General features: G+C 45.1%; 2 protein-coding genes across 2 annotated transcripts in view; both read right to left on the bottom strand.

Annotated features, from left to right (window-relative positions):
- Positions 1-21,688, bottom strand: part of LOC112068245 (serine/threonine-protein kinase mTOR-like) — a 136,571-nt gene extending 114,883 nt beyond the window's left edge. The window contains 25 exon segments of the mRNA XM_024135341.2: positions 163-306; positions 1,148-1,240; positions 1,743-1,905; positions 2,329-2,441; positions 4,087-4,254; positions 6,003-6,089; positions 6,546-6,796; positions 11,076-11,205; positions 11,462-11,596; positions 11,878-11,970; positions 14,084-14,167; positions 14,468-14,590; positions 15,326-15,531; positions 15,909-16,124; positions 16,667-16,911; positions 17,166-17,294; positions 17,515-17,698; positions 18,097-18,205; positions 18,666-18,941; positions 19,249-19,383; positions 19,548-19,748; positions 20,093-20,325; positions 20,498-20,606; positions 20,807-20,948; positions 21,598-21,688. Of these exon segments, the coding sequence (XP_023991109.1) occupies positions 163-306; positions 1,148-1,240; positions 1,743-1,905; positions 2,329-2,441; positions 4,087-4,254; positions 6,003-6,089; positions 6,546-6,796; positions 11,076-11,205; positions 11,462-11,596; positions 11,878-11,970; positions 14,084-14,167; positions 14,468-14,590; positions 15,326-15,531; positions 15,909-16,124; positions 16,667-16,911; positions 17,166-17,294; positions 17,515-17,698; positions 18,097-18,205; positions 18,666-18,941; positions 19,249-19,383; positions 19,548-19,748; positions 20,093-20,325; positions 20,498-20,606; positions 20,807-20,935 (3,756 nt within the window). The 5' untranslated portion in view covers positions 20,936-20,948; positions 21,598-21,688.
- LOC112068244 (intelectin) lies at positions 7,163-8,501 on the bottom strand. Its single transcript, XM_024135340.2, has one exon. It carries the CDS (start codon positions 8,399-8,401, stop codon positions 7,451-7,453), a length of 951 nt encoding a protein of 316 aa, XP_023991108.1. The 5' UTR covers positions 8,402-8,501; the 3' UTR covers positions 7,163-7,450.
- Positions 21,689-23,309: the final 1,621 nt, after the last annotated feature.

Below are 23,309 nucleotides of genomic sequence, written 5' to 3'. Positions count from 1 at the left end.
ACCCTTTGTATGAAAAATCACAATCAATGGACCATGAAGTGATTTAATAAGGAGTCTCTAAAATCAAAACAACTTCCCGTTTGAGGACAAAAACAAAATGTATTACTTGAAATAAGACAAGGCACAGTGCAGGAAGTAAAACCCCATTTTATTTATCCTGACCTTCTGCAGGGCTGTGGTGCTGACGTGGAGCTTCTTCATTGGCCCCGCCTCCGCCGGGCCGCTACCGACATCGCCCTGGTTACTGCGCAGCTGGCGATGCTGGAAGATTAAAGGATCCTCTTCCTCCTCCGCCAAAGTGTACCCCTGAGATAAACACAGTTACCATGACACACAAACACACACACAAACAGTGAGCTCACACACAAGTTGCATTTCCTTCCTGAAGAGAAGCACACTGTTGACAAGCAACGTCCCTCGATGATTCTTCTTCTATTACACCGTCTGCTCGGAATTCAAATTGAAACGTGCCTTCGTGTGTTCCTCACAAAGACTGCCTCCTCGCTATTCTCAACACATTTCATGGCACATGCTGACAATGTGAGCGGGTTGGAGTCAGGACTATTACCACACGATAGCATCATTGTTTTCTGGTATTCTCAGATTTAAAATTGATTAAATTGTTTATCAATCTACACACAATACCCCCATAATGACAAAGGAAAAACAGTTTATTTTGTATTTTTTTAATATTTGATAATTTAGATTTTTTTAGCTCTAGGAAGAGTCTTGGTGGTTCCAAACTTCTTCCATTTAAGAATGATTGAGGCCACTGTGTTCTTGGTGGCCTTCAATGCTGCAGAAATGTGTTGGTACCCTTCCCCAGATCTGTGCCTCGACACAATCCTGTCACGGAGCACTACGGACAATTCCTTCCACCTCATGGCTTGGTTTTTGCTCTGACATGCACTGTCAACTGTGGGAACTTATTTAGACAGGTGTGTGCCTTTCCAAATCATGTCCAAGCAATTGAATTTGCCACAGGTGGACTCCAATCAAGTTGTAGAAACATCTCAAGGATGATCAATGGAAACAGGATGCACCTGAGCTCAATTTCAAGTCTCATAGCAAAGGGTCTGAATACTTATGTAAATAAGGTATTTCTAATTATATATATATAAATAAATAAAAGATACCAAAAACTGACCTTGACAATCCGACAGATGAGTACGTCATAGCGCTGGTGATTGATCCTGTGCTTCAACATCACTTTGTTCACCATGGGGATAAAGATCTGGTACTGAAGCCGGGAAAAGTAGAAAGAGATAGAGAGAGAGAGAGAGAGAGAGAGAGAGTAAATAAAAGAGTGTCGGCTATGTGGTTGTTTATGCATTTAATCTGTTCACATCCGTCCCCTCTGGCCATAACACTAATGACAGACTGGCGATGCCATCTGTATATGACCTCCGTTGCTCATGGTTTGATGGTTTGATCAAAAGCTGTTGCTTTTCAAGTCGGAGCCAGACTTCCCTGCATGTGGTCTGGTTGGGTTTCTAAGGTTTGGTTGGGGCTAAGGGGGTGACCTCACCAACTCTCGTAAACAGTAACAGTAACGGTCCCAACTGCGGCACCATGTGATGACATCACCGACCCGCAGGAAGTAGTAAAAACCACAGCAGGTACAGGAGAGAAACTTGAAGAGAAACGTATGGTCCTGGGGTGTGTGTGTGTGTGTGCGCGTGTCAGCTCCTGTTAGCGGTTCTACGAGGGCCCTGTGGATACGGTAACTAATAATGAGGTACCTTCTTGCCCAGCTGGAAAACGAGCGACGACAACGTGTCCATGGCTGTGCTGCGTAGCTCGGGGGTGTTGTCCAGCGCGCGTACTATGGGGTGAATGATGCGCGACGCATAGTCCGTGAAGTCCAGGGACTCCGTCAGCCGGTCTAGCGTCTCCAAGGCAACCCTGAGGGGTGAAGGAAACACTGATAAACAACACCTAGAAAATAAGCTCAGCTACCAAAGCTCACTGGGAGAGCGTTTGGCGAGAAAGGGACGTCTCGCGCCAAATGCTAGGAAATAGAAATGGAGGCACTTGTCAAGCCCTCTCCGCCCCAAGCCCCTAAGTATTTATGAACACTTTCCCTTCATGACGCCCAGACAATAAACGTAAGACCCTGGCACTTAGTATTTCGGAAAGTGGGCCCAGTTTCTTCAGTACAGTCGCATTAATATAATATTACCAATTGGGAGGAGATGGGGAAGGACATTTAACATGGGAGTGAACATACTCATGGGACTCAGTGACCTGTGAGTCAATTCATAAACTGTCAAAATGTACTTCACAGTGCATGTGCTCTATAACCAACTGGATGTGTGTTGAACTCACTTGCGGGCCTGTAGCGGTACGTCCGGGGCATCAAACAGCTTGACGATGGGAGGCAGCAACAGGTGGAGGTAGTCGTCCAGGTTAGCACCAAACAGCTGAATGGCATTGAGGAGCTGAAGATACAATATAGACAATACGGAGTTAAAACGGGCAATGTAAGAAATAAATCAAGGACAAGGTACAGCCCTGATGGTACACCTAATGGGAGAGACTGGTATACCACCAACTGGAGGAGCAGATAGTATGCATCCTGGTTGGATGGTCAAAAAGTATAACAAGACAAGAGGTTCAGAGGAACTTTCGCCACAAGCAAAGTAAATTGTTATGTTTGCATTTTACATATGCAATGTGTATGGTATTGTTCATGAAAAGTGAGTTGCAATGCCAACATCTATGTCTTTCAAAAGGGCTTCTTAGTCATTGTGAGCCAAGGCTACAGAACAGTGTCCTTTGATACTCCTGGCCCTCCTACTTGCTTCATAAGAGCACACTGGTTCCAACACGACCCTCAAGCCATGGATTTCAGCACAGTAAAGTGGCTGGATGTTTTCTGTGCAACTAACCAATTTTCCTGTACATGATTACTGAATGTAAGGGGGCAGCGGGAATGTCTGTGTGTGTGTGTGTGTGTACGTGTCAGGTGTGGATGACGTATAGTCTATGCCATTGACTGTAAGACCCCCTCTTCTTCATTGCCTTGGCGAGACTACAGGAAGTAGGGAGCTTGACTGAACAGCTCCTGTTAATGATGGAGTTGTTTTCTTTTCTCTACTTGGACTGGAAGGTAACCTGATTCATCCTGGCTCTACTGTGAACCTCTGGTAATACATATGGAGGCTAGACCAGGGATGCCTTACAAATGGCACCCTATTCCTTACATAGTGCACTACTTTTGACCTGAGCCCCCCCTATTGGCTCTGGTCAAAAGTAGTGCACAATATAGGGAATTTGAGACATAACCTAGAACTCGGGTTCTATAGACCATATCCAGACGTACTGTAGGAGGTTGCAGCTAGCTGTGTGCTTCTGGTTATCTAATATCCCATCGTTGCCTTAGAGAAACAAGACACCCGCTACACCGGAGAGAGAGGTTGAATAACTGTAGTGGGTTAGTTAGAGTGCGATGGTCACCCTGTGGTTTATTTTCACCCCCAAGATTTAATGTTTGAGGAAAACCCATATCAGTGTCGTAGCTAAAATCGGTGAAATAAGAGAGAGTACCAATTATGCTTGGTTGGCTGGGTAGTTGTAGTGAGTATGCTTTGGCTAGAGGCTAGACTAAAAGGGTTATGGGGTGAGTTTTGATTGCAACCACAAACAAATGGTACATGAAAGAGGAAGTAAACTGGACTTTGAGGGGGGCCATGTCGTGGCAGTAGATTATGATTTTAAAGAACCGATAAATGATTTCATTTATGTAATGGTTCCTCAAGTCCTTATATATTTGACTAACCATGACTTACGGTGCACAATTACAATGTGTGTTGATGTGGTATTCAGTGCATCAGCACATTTACTCTATGTGGTGTTGAGAATATAAAAACACACTACATAGTCCAAAATAATAAAAGTGACTCCCGCACTCAAAATTACCTCTGCATGTCTACGTCAGTCCAATAAGTAATTTTGACCAGTTCTGCCTGCTGACACTCTCTTGAACAAGGTCAAACTCTGACCAAAATGTGTACAAACAAACCCCCAGAAGTGTGTCGAAGTCAGTCCTTATAAAAAAAGATGACATTATCCTCACGACTTTACCTTGATGGTGACGCCGCGGCCCATGCTCATATCGTGCATGAAGACGCGCAGCATGTGTGGGATGAGCTGCGGCAGGTAGAGCTTGAACTCGCCGCCCAGGGCCACCACGATCTGCTCAATCAGCAGGATGATGGTGTTCTGCATGGGGTTGTTAGGTGTCCAGTACTCCTATGGAATGAGAATAATACACATGTAGTTACTTGCAACGACTGTGATATGTATATGTGGTGGTTATACCTCCCTTAGTTGAATGCACTGATTGTAACTTGCTCTGGACAAGAGTATCTGCTAAATGACGAACATCTCAAACGTAAACCATTAATCTGACTTGATTTACAAATTAATCGTAAATCCTTCATTGACGCCAATGGGAGACGGTTCTCAAGTTAGGATCCCGCCCTTAAGCCATGGAGGGACATTATCTCCGTATTGAGAAATGTGTTTTTCCTAAATAATGACTTGACCTGAATTCACACAAGTCCAGGTCCTTATGTTTTGGGCTTTTTATGGTTTGTACAGGTTTAAGAGCTTCGGAGGGTACAGCCAAGGTGCTAGCGACCAAGCACTACCTCATGCGGTCCCATTGCCATTCATTAGGAGAGATGAGGGTCTGGGACTGGGGTAACTGGGTCAAATGGTGTTTCCATCAAGAAACGCCAGATTTAAAAGGAGATTCCTCCTCTATGCAATGCGACGTCCTCACGTGCCAGTGGTGGGATGCCAATTTCCTGTCAATCAGCTCGGCACACTTTCTCAGAATGACTCCGCCACCACTATGAAAAACAGGGCTTAAGATCTGTCACAGCCACTGGTGATTGGGAGATAATGGGGGTGTAAAGGAATGTAGTCACGCAATACATTGAATTGCCAATAGCCTTCAGCTATGAAAGCTCTTAGAGGTATTTTGTGAGTGGCCAGTGTTCCAACCCCCGCTTTCCTGCTCTGACTGGAACTAGCCTACATTAGTGCTGCTATTCCTACAACAGATGATGTGATTTCACCTCCTGAAGTCCCGAATGGCTATTCCAGCCCCTCATCTGGACGCATGAGGTAGACAGTTACTACAATGAATAGAGCCCTTTGTTTTACTCACCATTTATTAACTACAGCTAAAATGTGCAATGGCTCAGCTTCCCGGAAAAGTTACTGACTGCTGATTCACAATGTTATTTTGATTACAGTAAATAATGGACATTTGATATGTTGTTCCTTGCTAAATGAGTATGTACTGCTAGACCAGCGGTGGCCAAACTTTTTGGCGCGAGGGCCACATCTGGATTCTCTAAATTCAACAGAGAAAAAGGACCAGTTATTTGAAAATATAAAAAAGGTGCATTATAATTTCTACCTATTTTGTCTCTAGTTTTAGGCGTTCAAGAGTGGCCTGGAGTGTTAAAAAAAAAAAATTATAATAATAAATCACCCCCCTACAAAAATAACCTACTCAAACCTCCTGCGGGCAAGATTGAATGGGCTCGTAGAAGGTTTTAACAGTTGCTTTCACAGTAGGACTTCTCACAGGTCTTTTTTTCTTTGCGCTAGTGCCATTTTTTAGTTAATTGGGAAGGAATGACACTGTAGAGTGGAGCAGTTTAATAAAATATTTCAATACTGAACGTATAATAGATACTGTGAGAAAACGACCAAATAGTCATTTCTGAAAACAACTTTTATACAAACAAAATAACTTCTCCATATCAAACGGCTTTTAATGGAGCAACTCTTTTATTCTAGATGGACAAACAGGCTTCGTGCCACCAAGAGAGTCACGCTCAAGTCACATTTCCCCTTGCGCATTAGAGCCAAAGAGGAAAGTCAAGAGAGAAATGTACACAATTAAGAGTTCGCAGCTGTTTTCTGAGCGAGTGGAAAAAGAGAGAATGAAAGGGGGCCTTGTTTTTGAAGAGGCAACTCACTCTGATGAGTGTGAAGATGTCATCCATGTAGGGGCGGATGTGGATTTTTACAAAACACACGACCATCCCCATCTGCTGGAAGAGAAACTGAAAGAGAGGGAGAGAAAATAGCAGGTGTAAGCAAAACACATTGATTGCTCACCAGTCAGGCTTCACTTGGGAAACTATCTGGTTGTGGGTCAATGCTTTAGTTACGTGCATCTCGACTCCCGATTTCAAACCCCCATTTATGGAGCGGAAAGCGTACGGTTGTAATAATAATGGGTTGGCGCAAAACGACTTCGTAAAAAAGCAGGTAAAAACATTGAAGTGGAAAGGTTCTACCTTTACATGTATGGCACAGTCTTTTTAACTTTACAGCTACCCTGACTTCTACCCAGCTACCTCTAAAAATCCATTCTTTCACAAAAAAACTAGCGGTAGTACTGAATTTCAGCTAAAACAAAGAAATACACAACAATTAAAACAGCCACAAGTGCCAATCAACAAGGAGAAATCATGAAACACGACATAGTTCCCAGCTAGCAGTAGCTAGCTAGTTACCTCTCGGATGCTAGCGTCGCACACGCGGATGACGTTGAGGAAGGTGGGCATGACCTGCGGCAGGAACTGGACACACTTCAGGCCCAGGGACTTGAAGATGAAGGTGACCGCCTGCACCACCATGGTGTGGTGGTTAGAGAGTGAGGGGTCACGCAGGATGCGCATCAGTGTCACGATGGCCACCGCCGGGTAGAACTCGTCCAGGGGGAGGTTGCCCATGTTCACCAGCATCTCACTGGTACTGTAGTCAGCTGAGAGGGAGAGAGAAAAAAATATCTAGCACACATGACAATTTTTTAAACTTTTTTTATTATTTTCAGGCCACTGAGAGAAACAAACCATCCTTTTGTGAAGGCACAGTGCCTGTATTTATTTGTTTGTAGCCACTTAAATAAACATTATATTAGAAAAATACAAGCCACCTTTTCCAGTTTTTTGGTTTCTTGACATGTTATATTTATTGCAATATTGATGTTACACAGGGAAGTGTTGTGATTTGACAATGTACTGCAGTTCACTGAACAATGCACATTAAAGGTAACAAACTCAAAACTGTGGCATGCCTTTCATGCCTACAAGACAAAGCATATTGAAACATAACGAAACACCAACTGCTGTCAATTTCTCCTTTAGAGTAGTCTTTATTTCAGTCATTCATATTCACACAGTTATAATACTCATCACTCTTTCTACTTTATAACAAGGAAACTATGATACAAGTATTCCATCTTACTACAGGGATAAGGCATTTATAGATTAAACAAATCTATACCCTCGTTCTGATATGTATATTATATACAAACAGTATAAACAAAATGTATCTTTACATACATTTGATAACAATGGATACATTTGATTTAAAAAATTGCAGTAATATAATGCATTGATAATCAATAGGAAGAATTTTAACGGTAGAAGAGTAACACAGCTGCTTCAGTAATCTGCTTTGATGCACTCCATTCTGTGTTGGTCCCATAGCCATTCCAGTCAAAGGATGGGAAGTCGCCACACTGACGAGGGGCTCCCTCAGGGAAATGTCCACCACCACCAATACAGTAATGTTCAGTGTCGCTGCCAGCTGTTGGTTTGACCCCAGAGCAGATAGCCATGGCCGCCTGTTCATTATTTATTGGCCTGAAAGTGATGAAGCCAGGTTCAAACTGGTTTCTTGAGTTGGGTCCGTAAAATTTTCTTGTGGTTTCTTTGTCCCCAAAGTCGTACACAATTGGAATGACAGGTCCTGTGTTCCGACTTGCCTCAACATTATATCTCAGTGGGTAGAGCTTAAAGAGTTGATGCAGATTTCCCCCTTGAATGGAGAGGAAGCGTTTCTCTGTGTGGTAACGGAGGATGGCGGCTAGGTTCCAGTGTTCCATAGGGGAGTTGTTGGGAACGTGCCACACCGAAATGTCTTCTGCCAAAATGTCATAATACCCAGGATTCTTGAAGTCGTCTGAGGTGGCACCCTCTGCGGTTCCAAATGTGGCCCTGTTGGCCCAGTTCCCATCTCCATCTGGATGGTTAGGGTTGCTGCCTTGCTGGCTGGACCAACGGTCGCCCATTGTGCACTTCCCATACATGTTGTTCTCGTGCACGCTCGCCACAAGTGTCCAGCCGCCGCCAGCGGTGGTCATGTCGCAGAAGGTCTGGTAGACTGTCCCGCTGGTTGTGGTCAGGTAGTACAGCCCATCTTCATGTTGAATATATCGGTCCCTTATTTCCTTACAGCTTCTGGCAATGTAACTAGACCTGTTCCTCAGCCTTAAATCGGTTGCGGCAACAACTGGAGCTGCTGCATATTGAGGCAGTTGCACCAACAGTAGATGGATCATTATCAGGAGAACAAAATACTTCATGTCTTCTGTGGTGAGTTCTCAGTGAAGTATCTATTCAGTCTGTGTCCAAGACAAGATATGTTGTCAACCCATGGCAATGCTTATATTTATACCCTTTAGGGCCCACGTCTCTTTTGTCAACTGTGACCAACTCAACATCCAAATAAAGTTAATATTTCATTAAGTTGTCAATAGGGTTGCTAAACTCCGGCAACTTTCCCAAAATCTGCAGGTTTAACAGAAAACCCAGTTGGAAGTTCCCGAAAATGTTGCAACACAAGTTATCAACAAACAAAACGTGGCGATAAGCACGTAATAAAGGACAGTCACTACCATCATGGGGCTCTTATTATAAATGCTGTATTCTGTGTTGTTGGACAATTGAATGTTCTCAATATTTGGCAATGAAATTTAAATGAAAAAGTTCTAAAATCATTTCAAGGTCCTATTTCATAATGCATATAATGTTAAAAAGGTTTACTTCGGAATTCTGGCAATGAACCCTTTATCTACCGCCCCAGAGTAAGATGAACTCATTTTTATGTCTCTGCATCCAGTATAAAGGGAAGTTAGAGGTAGTTTTGCGAGCCAATTCCAACTAGCGTTAGGCAATGACTTGAAGTCTATGGTATATACTASCATGCTAGCAGTTACCATAGACTTCCAGGCATTGTGCTAACGATAGTTAGCAACTTCCTTCAAACTGCACGAAGAGACATAAAAATGGTATCCACGAGTTCTTCTGACTCCGGGGAAGTAGATAAAGGGTTCATTGCCAAAATACTGAAGTATCCTCCCAAGCCGAGGATTCTTGCATCACGGTCTCAAGACTCTAGGTGACCAAGGCCAACCCTGTCTGCTGCCGTGAGCAGGATTTGGTTGTATGGTCGAGTCAGGGAGACCGATATATCTGATATTCAACGTTTCATTGGCCTAGCATAGGAGTCGAGTTTCAGCCCTTAACGCAAGTACCACACTTCTTAATACCTTTTCCCTCCAGTTACGCTCTAGTCTAGAGCCAGACACAATAGGCGAGCACCTGGGCAGAACGCCTGTGTTCCTTTGGACAGGACAGCTTCTCTATCACCTCACGCGCAGTACATCCGGCCTTTACTAGGCCCAAGACAACATGAAGAGAACAATGGAGACTTGGAGCCAATTACATCAGCAACTTTCACCCCCGAACAAAACAGATCTAGGTTTGTTTGTTACAGTGCGTCAGAGGGTGCAGAGTACTGTTGGGACTGGAGCATTGTATCAGATCTCACCCTGAGCATGCTACTACATTATACCTTTATCATTCTTGAGCCCCCGGTGCCCAACTCCCTTAGCCTGACTTGTATTCACTGGGTTGTGGTTGTGCTCAAGAGAGGTCTGGAGCACCTAGCCAACCACTGGAGCCACAAAGGGACAGCTAAGGTGCCACATGCGGCTCCGGAACCACAAGTTACAGACCCCAGACATAGCCAATTACTTTCTAGCACTTAAGCAGGAAATGCAGGACCCCAGTACACAGCAGCAGCCAGCTGCCAAAGACTATAGCTGCATGCCAGAACTTAGAAGTTGCTGACGCTTGACAGATCTTACAACGCCTGGATAGGTATTTTAAGTATCAGCTAACCACATTAAATGTTACAGCAATTTGTCAGTCGATGGCGTGGCACGCAACCGTTGGTTATTGCGTTGCCTCGCCTTAGCTGTGGAACACGCCCTATAGCTGCTCCAGACACTGACCTTGGCTTTAACCATATCCTACATTGGAGAGAGATAGCTTCAATTCCAGACTGAGCCACTTAAGCAGGCCAAACTGCTAAAGCTATTACCTTTCACAGAGCACAGTCACAGCGCATCTGTGTGTTAGTGACACATAGCTCCTTATTGACATTATTTTTTTTCTTCTTACAATGCTTCTGGTAAATTGATTCACATATGACAAAGTTGTTTAAAAGTTGCTGAATGTTGGATTTGAATGTGATTACTTCTGTCATTTTTGCAAGCTGTTTTTCTCTGAACTGACTAAAAAGATAGCGCCACAGGAGACTGCACATTGTATTATCAGATGTGAAGCCTTGTGTGAGCTCAATGACGTAATGTGACATTGACATGGAACTATCTTTGAGAACTCTGTCAAAGCATGAATATGCCTCGGTCTAAGACACGGAATCGAATCCCTACCCGCATTCATGCGAAATATTTGTGATTTATGGCATGGATATAACGTACAAACGTACAGAATTTCACTCGTAATCTCCAGTGGACAGTGTAGCCTACTCCTGTGACCCAAATGACGTCAAGGCATTGTTCTCGCCAGCGTGTGGACCGTTGGGTCATATAGAAATCTGCCAAATTCCTCTAAAATCATTACAAAGTCGTATACATCAGGATTTATGGTAAAGTCTGTTGTTGTAGGCTGATGCCTGGTGGACTCCAAGCCTTAGGGCCTAATATGTGGGTCAATGTTGATGAGCAGGGCTCCAGACTGGGAGCATTTAGTCTCAATTTGCGACCCATTTAACTTGGCCGTGCGAGTAAATGTATTTCATGTTCGCACTGGTGCGAGCTGCACATTCTACCTGGTCAACTCAATCAAAACGTCCTATTTTGGGTCTGGATAAAACCATGAATGTATGTATGTATGTATGTGTGTATGTGTGTGAAAGAGAGAGAGATGTTGAAGATGGCAGTGGGTGCTCACCAGAGTCCTGGCTGGACTTGGATTCGGAGAGGCTGACGGCAGAAGCGTCTCGTGACTGGTCGATCATGCCAATGTTCACCTTGTGCTTGTAGGGGTCCAGGGCTCCCAGCAAGCCCAGCACACGGATAGCCTGGCAGACAAAGCAACATAATTAAATGGAACATATCGTGTATGTCAACAGACAGAACATGCGACAGAACAGTGAAACGTGAGGCGGGGGAGAAAAGTTGACACAGCACTTACAACAGGGCTGGAGGTTTTGGAAAAGCCAACCTCATAAAGCGTAACTCCATATAATTCTTAACAAGAAGTGCAATTCTGAGATGTGATTCATTGCAACGATAAAACTGTGAGGGGGAAAAGCCCAAATGGATAATGACTGGTACCTCTCTTCTGATCCCCTGGTTCTGCTCTGTCTTGAGAAAGTTGAGCAGCACCTCCAGAAGAGAGGGGTACTTGCGGTAGGGCTCCACCACGTATCCAGTGCTAGCAACCTGCTGGCCCAAAGTCCACAGCGCCACCTGGTGGAAAATAAGGTGTTACTACAACAACATCATCAAATCACAAAAAATCTGATCCCAAATAGTCCGTAACATGTATAAAGACATGGATCGTATGGAAAATAAAAAATCATCCTTTTAAAAATCAGGAAAATTTAATATTAACACATGACCAGATATGCTTGGGGGAAAGGCTTGCAATTGAAGATATCATGAGAATAAAAAAGATAAACTATGTGTCACAATTGTTGAACAAGCCTGTCACCTCCCAAAGTTGTACCTATAAAATCGTGCATATGTACCTGTCTCTTGGCCAATGAGGAGGAGTCCTGGAGCATGTCCATGATGATGGGGAAGAGCTCGTCCATCCACTTCCTCATCTCCAGCCCGCTCACCTAGAGGGCCGTGTGACAACAACCAATCAGAACTCGCCTCTCTGGTGCAAAGAGGCCTACTGTTACGTCTCCCAGCCATCCTTGTATGTCTAATCTTCAGTAACCCTGCATTTCACTTCACCTATCAGATTCACAAATTACTGTATTCAGTCTCGTATTTCAGTTTTGATCCACTCAGCCTGTAATATTCAAAATTCACAAATCCCTTGCATATTCCTTATGTAATACATTTTATACACAGTACTCTTGGATGTTTACAACTGTTGTAGCCTGGTCATGGGTTGTGTTCAGTAGGGAGAAAACATTTTGAAACGGGGAGGCACCATCTGAACCAATGATGTATATAAACCCTGGATTGCTGATGCTATGTATTGGCCATTGAGAGGCTTTGAAGCTACCGGTAGGCCATATTGGCACTCCCCAGTAGGAGCAGTCCTCCATAGGAATGAATAGAACTCTACAGTATTTAAAATAAATGTTTCAAGGACAAAATTACATGTATTTAAGTATTTTTTGTTGTAGTGGGGACAGTATGATTAGTATGTACTCTCTAAAGAAAATATGTGTATGTTTAGCTCACATAATATACACCGAACAAAAATATAAAGGCAACATGAAATGTTTTGGTCCCATGTTTCATCAGCCGGAATAAAAGATCCCAGAACCTTATTTCGCTAAAATTGAAATGTGTTTACATCCCTATTAGTGAGCATTTCTCCTTTGCCATGATAATCCATCCACCTGACAGGTGTGACATATCAAGAAGCTGACTAAACAGCATGATCACTACATAGGTGCATCTTGTGCTGGGGGGCAATAAAAGGCCCATTCTAAAAAAGGTACAGTTTTGTCACACAACACAATGCCACAGATGTCTCAAGTTGAGGGAGCATGCAATTGGCATGTTGACTGTAGGAATGTCCACCAGAGATGTTGCCAGAGAATGTAATGTTAATTTCTCTACCATAAGCCGGCGCCATTGTCCTTTTGGAGAATTTGGCAGGACGTTAAAGTGGCCTCACAGCCACAGACCACGGCTGTGTGTGGGCGAGCAGTTTGCTGATGTAACGTTGTGAACAGAGTGCCCCATGATGATGGTGGGGTTGTTATGGGCAGGCATAAACTATGGACAACGAACACAATTGCATTTTATCATCGATGGCAATTTGAATGCACAAAAATACCGTGATGAGATCTTGAGGCCCATTGTGAGGCCCATTTCCTTTAAGATATCTGTGACCAACAGATGCATATCTGTATTCTCAGTCATGTGAAATCCATAGATTATAGCCTCATTTATTTATTTCAATTGCCTGATTTCCTCATATGAACTGTAACTCAGTAAAATCAATGAAATTGTTGCATGTTGCATTTATATTTTTGTTCAGTATAATTTAAAAGCATGCATTAAGGTGACTGTAATATAATAAACATGTGAAAAAACAATGTCGACATTAATAAACACATTTATATAGCTTCCAAAATATTGTTTTACAATGGAGGAGTGCCAAGAAGGCTGTGCGGTGGCTTCAATAAAGCGCCCCCTGTCAGTCACCCAGGGTTTATATACATAATTGATCTGAATTTGTCCAATTAGACACACTTGGTTTTCTTTTCTGTTTCAATACATTTTGCAATGGTGTGCACTACTGAACACGACCCTGACATATTGAGAATTCACACAATCCTGTTCAGTCTTTTTCCTCAGACTGTCTCTTTGGGGGAACCTGATGGTCTCTACCTGTCCTGGCACTGCCTCACCACAAACTGTCATCAACCCTACTCTGGCATCTCCTGCACTCCCTCTGCGCTGCAGGGCCAGCCGGCCCCTAACAACTCTCACTTCCTCAACCTTCTGGGGAGTCCAGCAGTTCACCTGAGCAGAGAGAGTGAGCAGGCACAGTGAACACTACTGATATGAATGGGAAATACATGGTTGATTCCCACAGGAGAAAGTTAAGTTGGCCACCATCGGTAGACACAGGTACATAGTGCAGACACAAAGGCATACAGGGCACATAGAATAGAACAGAGTAGAATACACTAAATATTGAAAATCTATACACTGAACGTCACTAGCATTCACTGTCAGGGTTAAAAAAGGACTCCTTACCTGAGCCAACTCTCCAATAGTGGCCAGGACACTGATGACCACTCCAGGGTTGGGGTCTGGGTCTTTAAGCTTCAGGATCAGGGCCTGAAACAGAGAAAATGAGCTTAGAGCCAACAGTCAATTGAATAATTTGAATTATTTCAACATTTCTAATACTAATAAATGGTTCATTTAAAAGTACGTTGATTTGAATGAGGAAAACGTTCTTTAGATGTTACAGGTTGGCTAACGGCAGTACCTGTTGGATGGAATCTATATATACAGCATCTTACTTTCAGTGAGCAAAACAAATATGTTACATAGTTGTCACAAATATGTTGTAACACGTTACAAAGATGTTACTGGGTAGTTAACATATGGGGCAGTACCAATTATGGTAGGTACCTTTAGGATGGGCTCCATGTATGGGCGTATGAGGCGGGGGGCGTTGGAAACCAGGTGACCCAGCATGCGGGCACTCTGCTCCTTGTTCCTGCCCACGCCACTGTGCTCCAGCTCAGTCAGAATCTGGAACCAGCAGAAACACACACACCATAGTTTAGCAGCCATTCTGATGAAAGCGATAGATGGGTTTAACTTGAATGAACTAATAAAACATCCCATTTAAAGACAAAAAGCCCTTTAAAAAGGTAGAAAAACGCCACCATAGTTCAGCATAGCTCACCATAGTCTGACATTTGTAATTCAAGCTACATCGTGAAACATTAACTTGGCTACCATTTTTTGCTGTGTTATTGAAAGGGAAGGTCCACCACTTACACTAACTCAGGAATCATTAGCATCTTGGGTAAAACACACAGAGCTACAGTATATCAACAACAGATGAAAACAGATTATTTGAAGGGATAGTTCAGAATTTTGGCAATGCGGCCCTTTTCTACTTCCCCAGAGTCAGGTGAACTTGGGGATTCCATGTTTTATCTCTTATCTCTCTGTCCAGTATGAAGGAAGTTAGAGGTAGTGTCGCTAGACAATGCTAACTAGCGTTAGCACAATGACTGGAAGTCTAACATTGTAGCAGATACCCATAGACTTCCAGTCATTGCCAAGTATCCCCTTTAATAACAACCTATGTGGGTTTTTCTGAAGTGCCTTTTGTTGTCTTTCAATCTTGCACAGAAATACACAAAATAACCTACAGGTAAAATAAGTCATTTCTGTAAATTAGATTCTGTTCTCATTCAACTTATCTGGTAAATGGGTAAAATTACTCAAATAAGACAAGTCTACTGCTCGTGTTACCTGGATGAGCATCTTGCGCAGGAAGGGCATGACGAAGGCAGGGTTCATGCTGCTGAGGCGTCCGATGGTGCAGATGGCCAGTTCCCTGATCTCAAACACCTCATCATTCAGCGCCACGAACAGAGCTTGCAGGTTCTCCGCCTGCGCCAGGTGGGCGTCGAAGCGCTCGTCCAGAGAGGCCAGCACACAGTACCGGATATCTGGGTCTGAGACGGGGGAGGTAGGTGTAGAGAGAGAGAGAGAGGTAGGTGTAGAGAGAGAGAGAGAGAGAGAGAGAGAGAGAGAGAGAGAGAGAGAGAGAGAGGTAGGTGTTAGAGAGAGAGAGAGAGAGGAGAGAGAGAGAGGTAGGGTAGGTAGGTGTAGAGAGAGAGAGAGAGAGAGGTAGGTAGGTGTAGAGAGAGAGAGAGAGAGAGAGAGAGAGGCTAGGTAGGTGAGAGAGAGAAGAGAGAGAGAGAGGAGAGAGAGGTAGGTAGGTGTAGAGAGAGAGAGAGAGAGAGAGAGAGAGGGTGAGACTCATGCTGTTTTCCTTTCTCTGTATCATAACTCCTTTCGAGCGGTCTAAATAAAGTGACAAAATACTAACCTGGATCTGTGATGCCGACTACCAGCAGCTTGCTGAGCACGTCGGCCACCACCTGCACGGCCGTCTGGCTGACCACATGGCCATGGCCGCTGATCAGATGGATGGAGGGCGTCAGCAGGCGGGAGCAGGTGCGCGCCGCCTCCATGCGGATCTCCTTGTGCTCGCTGTTGAGGAAGTGGTCGGCGCAGTGGCGCACAAACTGGGTCAGCGAGTGGCCTGTGGACAGCAAGGAGAGGTGAGAAAGTCAGGGTCTAATTCATGAGGCACCAAATGGAAGAAAGCAGAGTGGTAAACGGAGGGAGGTCGCTAATGCACAGCAGCTGTCACTGATGACGTTGTTTGCGAACGTGGCATTGTAGCTAGCTGCAGCCTCCACACCTACACATTTTATTTGCAGAAGGGGAAACGATGGCTTGATAGCTAATTCAGCGGCATATGCTGAACCAACTAGCCAGGTAAGCTAACTTTGCTAGCTAGCCTAGCGAGCTAACTTACAGCGACAAGTTGACCACAGGCAGTACTTGTACTCAGGAGGGAGACGTTCAGTGTTGCTGCTCACTTGGCCCAATGACATCAAAAGGGAAAATGTTATGTTTCAAACCTCCGGTTAAACTCACTGATTATTGGACAATTCGATCCTGAACATACGTTCACTTGTGGAGCCACTTCAAGCCAATGCTAGATTAACATTGCACAGAGAGAATAGCTTTTAACATTCAACATGCATTTTTCTAAGTAGTGGCCGTAAAGCGTCTCACCTTCAAATTCAAAGCTGCCCAGTGTCCTGAGTGCCAGGGTGATGCTGCCCACGTCGCTGGCCTCGGGGATGTTGGTGAGGCTGGGCGATGCCAGCTGTTGCGCCAGGCCCTTGGGCATGCCCGGGTGGCGTAAGGGCTTGTGCATGAGCACCAGGGAGAGCATCTTCAGCAGGCCGTCCTGGATGTCTTTCTTTAGCTGGGGGATCTGACGACTCAGGTCGTACAGCACCGCCGTCAGGGCCGGGCTACAGGAGGAGACAATGGTGGATTGTTATGGAGCCATTTCGTCATACCATGAAGTGCTCACGCATAGGCAGACACACATCCAAAGCATACACAAAAAGGGGCCTCAATACCACACATCCACATCTGCCTGGCATCTGTCGGGCAGCGACACTTTCATCTTTTGGATGGATATTTGGGATACGGAGGCCAGTCCTGCCTACACAAAGCATGGGGAACAATGGATAGGAATGAGAGGTGTTGTCATAAACCCTACCTGAGTCCCACGGCCAGCATGGGCTCCAGCAGCTCCTTGATGTCTTGCTGGATGCTGGGGCCCATGGCTCTGGACAACATACTGATACAGGTGAACACTGTGGCATCCACCTGCATGGTCTTCTGTCTCCTACACACACACACATCGACACACGTGTTAGAAAAATTAAGTTCAGGACATATAATATATTGATCAGTATTATATTTACATGGTGAATTTCAAACTTTAACTATTTTTCAAGTATGAATCAACTAAACTATAACACTGATTTCAGGGGGACATTTCAGTGCATTGAGTATGAGCATCACTTCAGAAACAAAGTCACTTGTATAAAGTAAATGTAATTTACTTGTGAGCGAAGTCCTTGGGGGGCAGCGCAGCCTTGATGATCTCCAGGATCTTGGTGAGGTAGGGCTGGATCTCAGCGCGTACCGCCACCACCAGCAGCCCCAGGGCTTGGAAGGCCGCCGTGCGCTCCTTCTCCTTCTTCAGACAGCCAAGCAGGTAGCCCATGGTGTCGGCCAGGTACTGGTCTGGGAGGGGGCAAACTTCAACTGGTCAAAGTCGAGAAAAGTTAGAATCGAGAGAAATTACAAACATCCACACACAGCACTTGAGATCGTCAAAAAAAAATATCAAATGGTATAAAACCAGTGAATGGCATAATATTTATTTTTTAAAGAATGAACATAACTTTCTTTCAAACTATTAAAGTCTATTTTTAACTGGAGCGGACACCAATACTTTTTCTAAATTAGGAAACATGACTTAAGAACAGAATTCATCCTTGCAACTCTCAACATTTTTCATACAGGTAAATTGATTCATTTCAACATTGTTAGCCTTACTAATCTAGTTTGAAAATCAAGTGATTGAAAAACGATTGGATCAATATCTAGTAGGGATATTGCATGTGAGACTCCTTTCTGACCTGTAAAGGTGTGTGGCTGGAAAGCGGCGAGGCGCGGCAGAAGGTTGAGAATGGTCATCTGGATCAGAGGGTTCTTACTGGTCCTGTACTTCAGCACCCAGCGGCACACCTGAGGAAGACACACACAGCAGCTGTCGTTACATCCGACACAACTCAAACCTCATGCTGCAGTCACACAGGCAGCCCAATTCAGATTTTTTTGCCACTAATTTGACTTTTGACCTATCAGATCAGATCTTTTGCCCATAATTGGGTTTCCTGTGTAAACGCAGCATCGGGCATATGAAAGTACGCGCTACACCAGTGTTTATTTTTTGTATCAACATCTGGCAAGCTATGGTTCTTCACCACTTACAGAATATTGAAGCAAACACTTGAACACTGACTAAATAAATGTCAGAGTCCGACAACTATCTGAGGGAACAGTCAGCAACATCCAAGTGACTAGTTCCCCTTCACAGACCTCAGGTTGAGAACCATTATGCCTCACACCCTTATTTCAAGTCAGGACTCAACCCTCAAAGTGGGTTTTCAACCCTCCACTAGCAAGTACATCAAAATAATGGCACCTGGTCAAAGCACTCCTCCATGAGCTCGCGACAGTAGCGGCTCTCCACCAGGGAGCTCTTGGCGGGCACCGGCGTGGCCCCGAAGCTGAGGAAGCCCTGGGGTGTGCTGTAGCCCAGGAGACCCAGCAGGGCATTGGACTGCTGCGGCTGCACTGACTGAAAGCTGGTGAAGGGGGTGATGTGACGTGGCTTGGTGCCGAAGCCCATCAGCTCCTTGCAGTACTTGTCGTGGACCAGCTGCTGCTGGGTGATCTCCTCCATCTCCTCCCGCATGCGCTGCCAAGGAAGAAGACGTTGAGATTCAGTCTGAAAGCAATACATAGGACCTATGCTTCCCCTAGGTAGTGTTTGTTCAGTAGTGTTTGTTCTGAATAAACTGGATAGGTATTAGCAACATGGCAGAAGCTCTCTTGAGCCCGATGGAGTGAATCCATCACCATATTACTTACACCCATCCACTTCTGTGACCAAAGGGTTAGGGCCTATGAGTTGCACATTCTTTTGGCCATGGGAAGCACTGGACAAAGTTGTGGTCCTCTGTGACCTGTAGTGGTGGTGCTTTATGGTTCAGGGAGGGGCTGACCTCTCCTTCCATGCTGCTGATGCGGACCAGTTCGTTGAGGATGAGGAGGGCGCCATGGACCCTATCGTCACGGTTCATACCCTTCTCTTTGGACAAGGTCTCATCGAAGCCTTTCTCAGCCTCGTCAAAGGTTTGCTGTGGTGACGGACACACATAAAACAAATAGTGAGCGCTTTCATTGCAACTGGTTGAAATATGTTAAAATGATGGCTCATGATCAATCAAATTTTGATTGTGTGTGAGTGACGTAGGTTTTAGAAAATGCTAAACGAATTAGATATTGATTGCGAGGGACCTACTTTGTACCACTGTGGTTTCTGCATCTCCTTGGTCTCTCGTTGGGTAGTGAGGATGAGGCAGGCCCTGAGAGCGGCCACGGCCCCTTCGCGGATGGCCTGCTTCTGGTCCCAAACCGCATAGAAGATGTTGTCGAAAAAGGGCTGGACTTGCTGGAAGAAAAAGGTGGGTGCGCTGACGGCCAACTCCCTTAGGACAAGAACCTGTAAAGTAAGAATATAAAAGGGGACATTTTCAAACTCATAGTCCTCATCTTGTGCTGGTTTACATATGAAATTAAAAGCTTTTTACCGAAAGGAAAGCAACAAAAAAAACTGTACTAACWGTGTTATTACTACCCCTTTCACCATCATGAATAGTTATTAGGGATGGTGAAAAGTGTAGTTTAGCTAGAAACCACTAAGTCAGCCCCTAAAGCAGAGCAGGGCTGTGGGCTTGTCCTGATAAGTGCTTTAGCCCACATTGGCAGAAAATGCAACCACCTGCAGTTTTATCCTATAGTGGTTGACAAAACAAACAGCAGGCTAGCTGTGTGTGTCACACTAACCGCAGCATGGCGTCTGCCCTCGTTCCTGTCGGCGCCCAGCCACTCCAGTGCCCTCTTCACCTCAAACTCCACATACTCTGCGGTGAAGGTGTCACCTGCCATGGACAGGTGGCCCATGGCCTTGGAGGCCATCTCCATGACCACCGAGTCACTGGAGGGCAGCAGGTTGCGGAGGTAGTTGGCGAAGCGGCTGATTCGGGTGGCATTGCCTCCTTCTACTCCAATCAGACTCACTGAAGCAAATAAACGAGTCAGTGACATGGATTGTGTCAGCTTCACTTGTGTGTAGACAGGAGTAGTAATGTAAACTCCCAACAAATTGAACAAAACTTTATTGAGTGTCTTAGACCTTGCAATTCATTTGTGCCAAGTTGTGTCATCATTGAGGCAAATCATCTGACTTACCTATAGCAAGAATCCCTCCTTTTTTCTCATTCACATCAGAGCTGGAAACCAGCTCAAAAATGTGATGATTCAATTCATCGTAGAATGTAGTGGCTTCATCTTGGCTCAACTTAGGACAGAATGCAAGTACACATCACAATCAGACAAAACCATACTGGATAAACCCCACTGACTGCATGTAATAGCTCATGACAATGTTGTAGGAAACATTCCAGAGAATGTGTAGTTAAATAAGGAGAGTTGGTAAAAGTGTTGTATTATAATGCAAGTGTTACAGCTACAGTACAGACTGTAGCTAGCTAGTAGTACCTCTCTGAGCTCTGTCGTCACATAGTGCTGGAGATCTTTCGCAGATTTTGCTCTTGTGTCTTCATTTCGACTCTTCAGGCCACTGACAAATTGTTGCAGCACAGTGGCTGTGCCAGACATGATAACCATTGGGGAACCAGACCTGTAGATAGCAGAATAATTTAGCAAGCTAGATACACAAACAGATGTCGTCTATATAACCCACCATGCAGCTTGCAATTGTCAGTTTACGGTCTAACTTGCCGATTAAAATCAATTCCACGATATACGATCGCCGCCCAACCTCATCGTAAATCGCAGAGTTTAGTTTAGTTGGCTACTGTCTAGATAACTAGGCCAGAGCTAGACATCTACCACGCTAACTAAAGCGTGTCAAGTTGGTTCCATTTGCAAGGTTTCATTTGGGTAGCTAGCTAAACAGCTACTACTAAAGTTAACTAGCTAACGTTACCTACCGTTAACGTTAGCTCAAAATGCAAACGTTAGCTACTATTTGGCTAGGTAATTTATTGAAAATATTTGCAACATACCAAACTGCTAAGTATTTGAATTCAATTGACAATTCAATAGCTTTGCAAGCTGGACAAATGTCGTTAGCTAGCAAGTTAGCTACTGTACAGTAGCTAGCTAGCTGCTAGAAAAGGCATGCTAAGCTAACGCGCCCGGTTGAAGTGGAAGGACAGCACGAATGAGAGCACAACAAACATTACACATAGCTATCTTACTTGCGCTTTTATTTTGGTGTTTTGACTATGTTATGTATAGCACAAGCAAAACAAATAATTGCTTACCTAGCTAGCTTGYTGGCTAACTGCTGGCTAGTTTTCCGTCAACAGAGGGTCTGTTTTGGATAGATAAATTCTTCACCAACATCAACTTGCGAAGCCTTTGCGCAGAAATGTGTTTGGGTGCGTTCCAGCCCGAGGCAAATCGATTGACTACTGTAAGATCAGTTGTAGGTCTACCCACATAAATATATGTATGTTTTGGCGACCCGTCATTCAGCCCCACCTGTTTAGCAAAGTATAAATATATATATGTTGTGTGGCAGTCCAGGGGGTTTGATCTAGACGTTTACACAGCTCAGACAAGTGTGATACCTCTGTTTCAAGGGTGTTTATTTAAAACAAAAGAAAATAAACATGTTTCCTCCAGGAGACTTCTTCTGGGCTTCAAGGAACGCTGTCTCCTCTGGGGTAGAACACCAAGCCCCTCAGTTCTAGAAGACCGTGAGGACGTCTATCTGGTAGCAACCTCTCATTACCTCCAACCCTCCCGTGTGCTGCCCTCCTGGCAGCTTTATGGGCCCATACGGCCAGTGAGCAATCACCCCCTTGATTACTCAGCAGCCAAAATCAGCCCCAATTAGTCCTGGCCGGAGGACCCGTCGAGACCTGTCACGTCCAGCAGAGGGAGCCACCGCCGCGTGATGTAGTCTGTCACCAGGCCTCGAGGAGTCTCCCCCTGGCATTCCCTGTCAACCAGGCTTGCCTGAGCACGTCCAGCACTGCCTGGAGAAGCATCAGCTGCTCTTCCCAACCTTGGCTGTGGATGATGATGTCATCCAAATAGACTGCTGCTTACTGTTGGTGGGGTCAGAGGACTCGGTCCATCAGGCGCTGGGCCTTGGGCACGACTCCATGGAGACCGAACGGGAGGACCCGGTATTGGTATAAGCCGTCCAGTGTCAAGAATGCAGTCTTCTCCCGAGAGGAGGCTGCCAAGGGTACCTGCCAATATCCTTTGGTCAGGTCCAGGGTGCTGATGTACCGGGCCTTTCCCAACCGGTCGATGAGCTCGTCCATCCTCGGCATGAGGTAGGCGTCGAACAAACTGATGACGTTCACCCCCCGGAATCATTGCAGAAACGCAGACTACCATCCGGTTTGGGAAACTACATGATGGGGCTGCACCATGCACTGTGGGACTCCTCGATGACTTCCATCCTCAGCATAGCCTCCACCTCCTGCTTCACGGCCTCATCGAAAACTCGCCGGTGTTTCCGATCGATGAGCTCCCAGAGTGCTTACTTCTGGGCCGGTCCGAGGCCCTCATTGCTCGGGACCACCACTGGTCCCATCAACGTCCCAGGTTTGATCACAACATGGCCAAGGCTGTCCTCACATGCCACCTCTTCAATAGGTTCACATGGTAAATATTTTGGGGTTTCCGTCTCCTCGGCTGCCGTCCGCGGTAATTTACGGGTCCCAGCCTCTCTGTCACCTCGTACGGCCCATGCCATGTTGCCAGGAACTTACTTTCTGCGGTTGTGATTAAAACCAGCACCTTGTCACTCACATGGAACTATCGGGACTAGGTACCCCAATTGTAGACCTTGGCTGGGCCTTCTTCATATGTTCCCTTACCACTAGCCATATTGCTGTCATCCACTCCCTCATCGTCTCTACGTGTTCCACCACGCTGCTGGACTTCCCACACCTCCTTGGCGAGATCCAGTAGGCCGCGTGGTCTCCTCCCGTAGAGGATTTCAAAGGGGAAAAAC

This window comes from Salvelinus sp. IW2-2015, unplaced genomic scaffold (genome assembly GCF_002910315.2).
Source record: "Salvelinus sp. IW2-2015 unplaced genomic scaffold, ASM291031v2 Un_scaffold345, whole genome shotgun sequence".
NCBI classification, from domain to species: Eukaryota; Metazoa; Chordata; class Actinopteri; order Salmoniformes; family Salmonidae; genus Salvelinus; species Salvelinus sp. IW2-2015.
The sequence above is the reverse complement of the archived record's forward strand: the minus strand, read 5'-3'. Positions and strand labels throughout refer to the sequence as shown.

Coding starts and splice junctions, on each gene's coding strand:
- LOC112068244 (XM_024135340.2), bottom strand. CDS start 8,401: ATGAAGTATTTTGTTCTCCTGATAATGATCCATCTACTGTTGGTGCAA.